General features: G+C 36.9%; 2 protein-coding genes across 3 annotated transcripts in view; both read right to left on the reverse strand.

Moving 5' to 3' along the window:
• The window catches only part of LOC109708884, a 33978-nt gene that overhangs the window by 10444 nt on the left and 12751 nt on the right, over positions 1-10783 (reverse strand). For both annotated transcript variants that reach the window (XM_020230802.1, XM_020230801.1), the window contains exons 2-3: positions 2256-2579; positions 126-205 (exon numbers count right to left, since the gene is read on the reverse strand). In XM_020230802.1, the coding sequence (XP_020086391.1) occupies positions 126-205; positions 2256-2540 (365 nt within the window). In that variant the 5' untranslated portion in view covers positions 2541-2579. The remainder of the gene's footprint in view (positions 1-125; positions 206-2255; positions 2580-10783) is intronic.
• Positions 6670-9659, reverse strand: LOC109708885 (ACT domain-containing protein ACR9-like). The gene is made up of 6 exons (XM_020230803.1): positions 9328-9659; positions 8477-8689; positions 8284-8389; positions 7791-8130; positions 7408-7692; positions 6670-7317 (listed from the first exon to the last, which is right to left on the reverse strand). Exons 1-6 carry the CDS (start codon positions 9530-9532, stop codon positions 7165-7167), a joined length of 1302 nt encoding a protein of 433 aa, XP_020086392.1. The 5' UTR covers positions 9533-9659; the 3' UTR covers positions 6670-7164.

Below are 10783 nucleotides of genomic sequence, written 5' to 3' on the forward strand. Positions count from 1 at the left end.
GGCAAAAGAAATTATCATTTCCATCTTGTTAGCACTTAGCACTTCGAAGCAGCCGGACAAATCAGTAGACCAATAGCTAATATTAGTAGAAGACAGTTTAGAAAAGTCAATAGAAAGTGAAGTACCTGCGATCTCTCTCTGCAAGAGCATGTTCCACAAGTACAGTATAAGCCATATCAATAGTTGATGGGTTTGCAATGAAATCCTGCCAGAATAACATTCTTTTAATGCTAGATATATATATATATATATATATATATATATGTGTGTTACATATTTTGCAAGCAAGGTTAATACTTTAGTTAATTATTGGAGGGAAACTTATAAGGATTCTTGAAAGTCAATTGCTAGTTTTCAACTTTCCTAGCTCTCTTACAGTTCAAATAGGGAAGAAGAACATATCATCACAAATTTCTAGGGAACAAAATAAAAACAAAAGCAAGATTTTCTAAAGCACAACAAAGCAAAACCAATCCTTCTCATGAAAAGTAAATGAGGCCTACCAATAAAACAGAAGCCATAGTTGAAATAAATGTCGGTCTGCTATAAAACAAATGGGGAAAGGAACCAAAAAATTTACCGAGAAAAGGGAATCAAAAGAAATTTTCTGAAGAAAGATTGTCACTACATAAATTAAGTAACCCAACAGCCAGACAAAAACAAATTTTCACATCATTAAACATGAGATCAATAGAAGATTTCATGTGTTTCCTTAGAATAAGCAGAAGATACCACGTGTTCACTTACCATAAAGACAAGCAATCATATAATATTTCACCATGTTTACGTTTTGAAAACTAAACATTTAAGGTTGCTTCATGCACCAACTTGAGTTATTTAATTTATGTGCTACAGAGGGAGCACTTCTGAATGATGTTCTTTTCAATGGGATTGCTTGTGAGTAATGAGAGATGCACGTTCCTGTACAGTTGCCCGGATAGCCGCTAGGCGACATTACCTTTATTACAAATTCCTCCGGAGTTTAAGTCCATTACAGCTCTGCATTTATTGTAGAAAGATTTTAACTTTCAACTAACAACCAAAATTCAAACAGAAGGAGCAATGTGCGTCCAAAGGGTATATTACCAACATGGATCCTTCTAACAGGATGCTAAAGTCAAAGTTAGACTAACTAGTATGGCTTCAACTACCTATTAAATTGTGTAAAGGTTACAACAAATTGTTGCTTCTTGATACTCTTGATATATAATAAGAGATTGCAGAGAGAAGAAAACGATAGTATGCGCTAGACCGGAATGAAACTAGCAGAACTTTTATAAGATATTCTTGGAAAACCACTCTGGAGACGAGAAATTTAAAGAAAAATTGCTTTAGTTGTTCCTTCTAGATTGTTAGGGTTTATGTGTCCATTCCACAGTTCACCACGTGAATATGACCATTTGTAGTCAGCTGATTACGTAATATTCCTAAATTTCATAAATATAGGTACTCATGACTACCGCTCAAATTTAGCCTGCAATAAAAGATTTTAGACAACTATAAATGGTTTTTGAAGATTAGAAAGCAATAAAAAAAAATTAAAAAATTCTGAGCACATTCTGCCCCTAAGCATCTGAAGACTTGTAGATCGATGCTAAATTTCAGATAGAAGTATAGCACTACTGTATATAAGAAAAGAAATTGGTAACATTCAAACCCTAACTAAGTTTCTGCAATGATCAACACCCGACATAGATGAAATAGAGATCAATGACCAATCAACCAATTAAAGATTGATTGAGCGGTACATGATTGGAATGTTAAGCAATAATACCAGCTATTAGGTGAAAATTCAGACATCTACCAACCCATTAAAACAATGTCGACTAGCTATAGTCTCATAATCCAACATTTCCCACACAACTTTTTTTTTTTTTTTTGCAGCTATAGAACTAAGAACTTGATGTAATTGAAAGAGATGATTTTACACTTGCAATGCCTGCAACAGATAAACTAATCCGGAATGGGAACTATATCGCAGCATATGAAGTGCGTAGATGAGCATCCGAGATAGAAATAGCAAATTCAAAAGCTCAACTCCTAAACAGGATAAAAATTGAGAAAGAGCGAAGCAAATCAGGTAAAGGGAGCAGCCAAAACCCTGGGATCGCACCAGAACACAAAGCGATCGATGGCGACTTCACCACTGAGGACATCTACATGTCCCTTCGCGATCAACCCCAAGAGAAGCCATAAATTAGGGATCGGAGAGATGAAAGAGCTTAGAAGAAGTAGTAGCAGTAGCCATGGCTCACCCGAAGGGTCTTCGACGCCTCGGAGGCGGCGGAGGAAGGGTTGGTGCTTCCATGGGGGTGCGACGCGGGCGGAGAGAGGCAATCGGCGACGGCCCTCCGCAGCGGCTCCGGCGGCTTCCTCCCAGCGGCGGCGGCGGCGGGCGACACCCGCTGCGGCCGCGTCGCCGCCGCCGCGTGCGGCTGCGCCGCCGCGCCGTAGAGCCTCGAGCTCGCGCTCGCAGGGCTCCGCGAGGGGCTGAACCCTAGCGCCCTCCTCGACCCCGGCAACGGCTCCTCGAGAGGCATCTCTATACTACGCGCCGCCCCCTCTCCTCCCCTTCGANAAAAAAAAAAATTTGAGGGCTCGATCCGAGCCGTTCGTCTCTTCATCAGATCCCTCGGAGGAGAGCCGAATCCGTCGGATTGAGAGCTTTCGAATTTTTATTTTTTATTATTTTACAGCGAAGCTGCTACCAAAACACTGTTTTGTGTTTTTTTTTATTCTTTTTTGTTTTTTTTGGGGGGTTAACAAAATCCCATGTAGTAAAGTGACTTTTTACAAGGCACAGATTTTACTTGACCACATTATTTTCCTTGTTATATTTATCCAGCAAGTGTTGCTGGCCCTGGCCCACTGCTGATATTATTATTAGAATCTGGATAAAAAAAATTATTAAAAAATATACAAATTATGTGATGGTTTCTAATTAAACATTGCTCGTGATTATCGAAGGTGTTAGCGGTGCTAAAAAAGTATTATTAATATCTGTTTCCGACGTGAGTAAGATCATGTTTTATTAATTCGATCATTGAATTTTTATTTTTTGTACTTATATTTTAGAGTTTGAGATACTTTAAAATTATTCTTTAGAAATAACACGACTTATTGCAGTTTTAATTTACATCGTAGCGACGATAGGTAAGGCAAAAGTGATGTTCATATATGATGAGCTTTTGTTTTTGGATTATTTTTGGTATGATAATTTTTTTTTATTTTTCTTTGGATTTCTTTTTCACAAGTTGTCATTCTCTTTTTCGTTTCCCACGTTAAAATATGCAACGCAACACAAAGCAAAGTTGTAAATCTTTATTATCTTTAGATCCGAAGCGAAATAAAAATAGCATCAGATGCATTAATTGTAAATATTTCTATCCCAAGTTGTTTTCCTTTCCACCAAATCCGAGTGTCCTTATTCATACGGAACGAGTTGGTGCGCAATTCAACTATTAAGTATTCATTAGGAAAGTGATGTTCCTACTCACAAGTGTCTATGTGCACTCCACATGTAAAGTTTTTTCTTTTTTTCTTTTTTTTCTTTTTTGGAGAGCGGGGTATAGATGGTAATGGTGCCAATTTTACATAATTTTAGGGAGAAAATGGATGAAAATAAGTTACACAAGAGAAATTAAAAAGCTACTTAAGTTGTTATTGGTAAAAAGTGAAAGTAGTAAGTAAAGTAATAGTTGTTTGCTCTTTTATTTATTTATTTATTTATTTATTTATTTATATAGAGAGAGAGAGTTGAGCCTCAAAAGCACCATGATGGTAATCTTTTTGAATTTTTAGCCATTTAATGGAGAGATGTGAGGTAGGTGGTGGTAGGTGGTACAGTGTTTGATCCAAAAATTATTAGTAATCAAGAAGTAAAGCCAAGGGCTAGAAATTTAGAAGCGCCACAGGGTTGTTGCTTCTAAAAGTATTATAGCTCAATTCTATATATATATATCTATACTATATATAAAAGCACGTATATTTAAATTTGGGTCTGTCGACAGACCCATTTTTCGGCGAAAAAATTAGCGTCCATTTTTCTCTTTCCGTACGAAAAATTTTAAATATAAGAAAAAAATAGAAATAGAAACAGCAATGAATACGTAAGTTCTCTATAACAGATTATTGATGTGAAAATTCTAAAATATAAAGTTTTAAAATATAAAGTTTTCTATTTAATTTCAAATGTAAGTTTTTATAACAGATTACGTGTGTGAAAATCCTATAAAAGATATTTTTCTATTTTATTTTAAAATATCTTTTTTAGATATTATCTATTTAATTTCAAAATATATTTTCTTTTTAAGATAACGGATTTTATTTTTCTATTTAATTTCAAAAATTTATTTCCTAACAGATTTTATTTTTCTATTTAATTTCAAAAGTAATTTTTGCATTAGAGATTATTGTTAATTATTTATCATTTAAAGCATATCTTTTTTAATAGCGTGATTTATTATTTTAAATTTTTTAGATACATATTTGGCAATCATATAAAATATGGCCTAAAATTAAAAAATATTTAAAAAATTATAACCTTTTCTAATAATTATTACGTGCATTTGCACGTACATTTTACTAGTATATATATATATATTATATATGGTGGCTTGTAAAAGTACCAAGCATTTGGTGCTTGTAAGTTTTTTACCGTTAGATTTACTCATCGGATCATTTTCAACCATTAGATTATACTATTTAACCAATCACCCATCAACCCTAGGGGGGTCATATCATCCTAATCGCATTATCTTTAATCCAATGGCTAAAAATTTACAAGCACTATAATAACTTGGTACTTTTAAAGCATAGGAGCCTCAATATATATATATATATATTATATATATATATATATATATAAACTATTTGGAGATTTGCGAAGTATATATCTAAAAAATCAAACTTTTCATATTAAATTATATTTCTTTTTAAATCGTAGGGATATATATCTCTGCACAATAGTCAAACAACTTTATTATTTCCAGTATCCACATAACTTACTGATCGTCTTTGACATGAATGACAAAAGGTTTAGTGTTTGGCATCCGAGATTTCGAGTTCGAAATCTAGTTATTTTATATTTTTAGTTAAATTTATTATTAACAAAATAAACGAAACTAATAACACGCTATCTTCCTCTCTCTCTCTCTCTCAAAAAAAAAAAAAAAAAAAATTGGATGCATAACTTCTTTTTGGGTTATAGAGTACATCTGTAGGGCATAAAAAATCTTGGATACTTTGTTAAATAATTGTCAATGACAATGATTCATGCCTATCTATAAAACTATATACATTTTTTTTAAAAAAAAAAGTGTAGACGTGCCATAAGTGTAGGCCCAATTGTTTCTTCTGATGGCTTAAACGAATTCAATCAAAGTCACTCGAATATTATGAAAGTGATTTAAGCTTATCAATGTGTAAGGTGCCAATAATAGTAACTGCTATATTTTTATTTTTGTTATATGCTTATTTATCATCTTATTGCCAAAATGAACTTCGTTAATTTGGATGTTGGAGGATCATTACACTGGATATTCCAATAATAGTAATTCTTCAAGAACATCCTTAATTATGGAAAATCATATAAAGTGAACATAATATCTTTTCGTCTTGCAATCGCCATCGCTAGTAAATTATTGTGACTATTTTTGACGAGATAATGAAAGTCTATATTGACGACGACCCTAGAAGCCCCTACGAGTGGGAGATGAGAGGCTTAGTTCTCTAGCGGCAATCTCGTGGATGATCTGAAGAGAGAGAAATAATATAATTTTTAAAAATAATTTTTTTTCTTTTAGAAGATAGGTAGCACACCATCCGTTTCGTTTATTTCATTTAGAAATAACTTAGCTGTAAATATGAATCAATTAAGATTCGAACTTAGATCTCGGATACCAACCACCAAGCTCTTTGTAACTTGCTTTAGGGACGGTCGGTTAATTTTTGAAAATATTAGTTCCGATTCATTGGAGGCTGCAAGAATTAGTAAGGGATCGGTGAGGCAAAGGGAGGAGAGTTGCCGCTGCCGAGTCGATATGCTCTGTACTTCTTTTTTACTTACTTATTTTCTCTCTTTTCTTCTTTATCTTATGCTTTGCTTGTTTTTTTTTATTTTATTTTTAATGTCTGATAGCCGCACTTTTTATAACTAAATTTATTTTTTAAATAAATGAAACGGTAAGCATGTTTCACTTTTAAACTCTACTCTATTGCAACCTTAAAGATTAATTTAATATTTTATAATAATAACTACGAATATTTTATAATATTACAAAATTATGATGATAATAATAGTAATAATTTCTATCAGAAATATACATAACATCATGAGGCATCCAGATCTTGACCTCTGACAGTCAAAGAAGCCTATCCGTATATATATAAACAAAAGAGTCTAGGCCTTGTCCAGGGCCCAGGGGAGGAGGCGCCGCCACGTCGGACAACTTCAATTTTGCTTACTCTGGCGTAGGCCGGAGGGTGACAACATTAAACACACAGGCGCACAAAATTACACGGAGCCGCGTCAGATGAGGGCCCCACGCCAAGCCCAGCTCAATTATTGCCTCTGTGTCTCACCCTACCCGACCAATATTTGTGACACAGAGAAAGCCGCGAAAAGGAGAAGAGGTGAAAATTTAACAAAATCACTGTTGCGAGGAAATGTTAATGAAAAAAACTTAAGTTGTTGAGATGTGTCCGTGCACATTTGCTGAAGCAGTGATGCTCAGATCTATCAGAGTTTCCAGAAAAAGCTGGTATCCACTGTACAGCAGCGGAAGATTCGGCAGAATCATCAGTCAGAGAAAACAACTAACAATGTACAAATAATCACGAGAAAACGGAAGAAGCTTCAGCGCGACCGAACAGGCTTATACCTTTAAAACCTGATTTCTATATCGAACTAGTTATAACGAGGAAAGATAGTGACTGCCAGATTACAAATGCACTGTAAAGTTGAACACTGCATGACCTAGAAGGACCATTAGCTGGATACATCGGGAGAACACTAGAGAAGCCTGTTACAACTTCCTCGCACTATTTTTCGAGAACCTGGAACTTGGAGCTCGATACCTGCACCCCAGGGAGTTCTAACTGGGACTCGAACGCCCTCCCCGAGCTTTACTACGGGGAATTGCGGTGATTCGGCACGAGTCGAGCTTATCGCCAACCCATTAGTGTTCTCCTGACTCTATCCACAACCTGATCTCCATTACCGCAGCTATTCGCTAGAGGAAACTCCCTGCTCTCATCCAAGAGGAATCTGTACACCTCCCATTGCCTCTCCGACGCTGTTTGCCTCCCAATTTCAGACTAAAAAAGCAAGGGGAAAAAAAGAAAAAACTTTTAATTCATAATGCATGGATGAAAAGCTGAAAATGATTCAGAATCATGTATTCTTACCGAGAAAATGCAGATGCCGAGCGCTTTTAATGCGCGCGTTGCATCATAGAATACACGGGGCCGCCCCTTTCCAGATAATTCGACCGGATTCGCAACTACGAGCTCGGTGTCTGGGCCACGACTGACGATCATAACCCGCAGAGGATGGAGCATTTCCGACCTTAGACGAGAACTGAGAACTTCCTGTTTCTGGGGATCTAATATCTTCTTCCTATCAGTTTGCTGAATAAAAAGGTCGACCTCTCTGAATCCTTTCGTATCCGACAGGAACCGCCCGTAGTTGATCTAAAGTATTAGGATCCAACAACAATTACTTCGACTAAGCGCACAATAGCGTAGAGCAATACGAGTAAGCTTAAACTATAAATGAATCCTCAGAATACCTGAATGTTACAGTCCTTCAATGTCCTCATTATGTCGTAAAGGAGCCCCTTCTGATCAACACAATGAATCTGCAGCAGAGTGTGCGCGGGGCTCAACGAGTTATCAAAGCTAACACTTGCCTTGTTCAGCTTCTTCATATCTAGACTAAGCGACTGCGAATAAGTCTCGCCGTCCGAGAATTCCGGCATGAACAGCTCTTCGGCTACTGCCAGTGGGAGAGAAGAGAATCCCTGCTGAAAACCTTCCGCTGGTAGAATCTCGCAGCTCACGGAAGGGCCTAAGGCCGCGTTTAGCAGTTCGCACGTCTCATCCTGTCTCTTCTTAGTGTGCAGTAGCTCCCTAAGAAATCGAAACATTAACTACAGAAGCAATAAAATTTTGCTCCTTGTGAGCAAAAAGTGAACATTGGTCGAAAAACTAGTGCGAAAATTCTAAAAGAACAAGCATTAAGATTAGCTAACAAGTAGCAACCGATAAAAGCCGATAACTCACATGCCATCTGTAATGAAGAAGAGGTCGATAACTCGACCGTCGGGCGTTGTCGAGACCTTCACCCTATGAATCAACAGCTCGAGTTCGCAAAGAACTTGAGTAACATCTGCATCACATCATCACACTTCAACTATCATAAACTTCAATCTCATGCACACCGAAAGAAAAGGAAATGGTGGTGGGATTAGATCACCATGCAACAATCCCTTGCGATCCGCGGAGAACAGCTTCAAAAGGTAAACTTGGGAAGCCGCGGGCCGATTCGAGTCGACGTAGAACGGAATAGAACACGTCGGGCACACCGATAAAAGCCGGTTCTTCAAGCTCGTCCAGTGGATGTTCAAAGAAGCCGAGCACGGCACGACCCAGAACACGACGTAGCACCATTGCCCATCGGTTGAGACATCTTCAATACAGATAGTAGTAAACAATTAATACCACACAGATTTAGATTAAGTTGGATCAAAACTCAATTGACCACACAATCATTATCTTCAATTATTATTGCAACCGCCCCCCCAAAAAAAACAAAATTAGAACTTGAAATATATTTACTACTAAACTGAAAACAAGATGCAATTTCCAGCATTAATGAAGCTAAAAAAGAAAAAAGTTACGCTCCTCAAAACTAAATTAACAAAAAAAAAAAAGGAAAAAAGGAAGATACATTTGCAACCAAAGTCGAAATATATTTAATTAATACTTCACTGATAACAGGATGCAATTTCCAACATTAATGGAAAGATTATTTAAGTAAATTAAATTTATCCAAGTTCGTCGAATCAAAACCGAATAAAAAGAGAAAGTAAAAGAAATATTTGAAGCAAAAAAAAAGGAGGAAGAAAAAATAGGTTTCTCAAATTCTTCCAATTAATGAAAAAAAGGGAAAAAAAAATATAATCAATTAAAAACAACATCATTAAATGAAGTGTTATAAAAAAAGGAAATAAAAGAGGTTTTTTTTTTATATATAGGTTTTTTGTGCGTGGCTAGGAAAAGTGTGGTAGCTTCGAGATGGTTCGAGAGAAGCGGCCTATATCTCACCTCCGCGGGTAATGCAGAGGCCGAACTCGAGGATCGTACGGCAGAGATCGCATCCGAGCCCCGGTTGATCGGGGCAGTTGACGGTGATCACGCTCGGCTCCCCACCCCGCTTCCCGAACTCAATCACCACCGCGTCCTCGCTCGCCGCCCCTATCCCTCCGCCGTCCGATCTCGATCCCACGGCCCCCGTCGTCCCCAGCGGCATCCCTACGGCGGGGTAACGGAATATTCCCTCCCGGAAACGGAATATTCCCCCAGGATTCTTGTCGTCGCTTACATCCCCGTCCGGCGCTGCATCTCCCTCTCCCTAACCATCTCTCCTCCGCCCCTCTCTCTCTCTCGCCCTGTTGTATATAGATGCAAAATGTATGGAGACCCCCTCAACTATTGATGATTGTAAAAGCACCCCCTCAAAATATTATTTTCGTTATGGCTCCTACTTTTAACATTTGATTTGCGTAAATAACAATTTTAGTTAAATAAATGAAAAGGTGTCAATTTTTTTATTTTTTTAAAATAAAAGATTAGAAGTTAAACTAGATCAAAAAAATAAAAGTGAGGGGCCTAGTTCATAACGTCATATGATTGAGGGATTTCTATGCCTTTTTACCCTGTGGATCCCGCCTACTTGGCAGGGCCACGTCATAAGGATAGACCCGAGGATAGGGGCCACGTGGCGAAATTGTTCTCGTTAAGACGCGGTGAGGATGGGTCCCAGATGAAGAAGCTCAATCATGACCGTACAATTGGTGGGGGTCGGCTCTGATGACGGTGGATGGGTGAGTTCATCAATGTTGGGTGGTGTAACTCCTTTGCCCTTTCGTCGCGCCAGGTGGCGCCACCCCAGATGAACCACTTTTTAGTCACACAAAGTTTGTGAATTACCGAAAAAGCCTTAATAATTGATACACAAAATTTTAAGTTCAAATATTTTAATTATTCAAGTATATTTTAGTTGAATTTATTTTTTTTTTAAATAAAGTGGATAGTGGTATATCATATTTCCATTAAAAAATAAATTTGTGAATTGAGCCTTAAAAGAATCATCGATTATTATTTTTAAAAATTTTAAACAGATTAATAGTATGATTAACGTAAAAAAAAGTCAAACAAGTCGCAAAAAATATTATACATTTGGTGTGAGGGTACCATATATATAGAAGAACAATACTAGGAGCGGCCATTGGAGTTGAGGGTACAACATAGAGAAGTGGGGATCAATGATGCAATTTACCCAAATAAAAATAAATGGTTAATAATATATTATTTTTTAAAATGATGTGAGCAGTGAAAGTAATACACACATTAAATAAATAAAGTATAAAATTTATATCCTTTTTATTAGGATGCATGAGTTCAATTCAATCAAAAAGAGTCACGGAATTGACTAGGATGTCGACACCTGTGGACCATAATATAGACGTGTTTGGGACCATATAAGTATACAACGCCTACA

The sequence above is a fragment of the Ananas comosus genome, linkage group 4, assembly GCF_001540865.1.
Source record: "Ananas comosus cultivar F153 linkage group 4, ASM154086v1, whole genome shotgun sequence".
Taxonomy (NCBI): domain Eukaryota; kingdom Viridiplantae; phylum Streptophyta; class Magnoliopsida; order Poales; family Bromeliaceae; genus Ananas; species Ananas comosus.

Excerpts from the sequence above, each read along its gene's own strand:
- LOC109708885 (XM_020230803.1), bottom strand. The coding sequence starts at position 9,532 with ATGCCGCTGGGGACGACGGGGGCCGTGGGATCGAGATCGGACGGCGGA. Across the intron at positions 8,690-9,327 it reads CCTCTGCATTACCCGCGGAG|ATGTCTCAACCGATGGGCAA; the intron begins GTGAGATATAGG and ends TCTGTATTGAAG. Across the intron at positions 7,318-7,407 it reads TCGGCATCTGCATTTTCTCG|TCTGAAATTGGGAGGCAAAC; the intron begins GTAAGAATACAT and ends TTGCTTTTTTAG.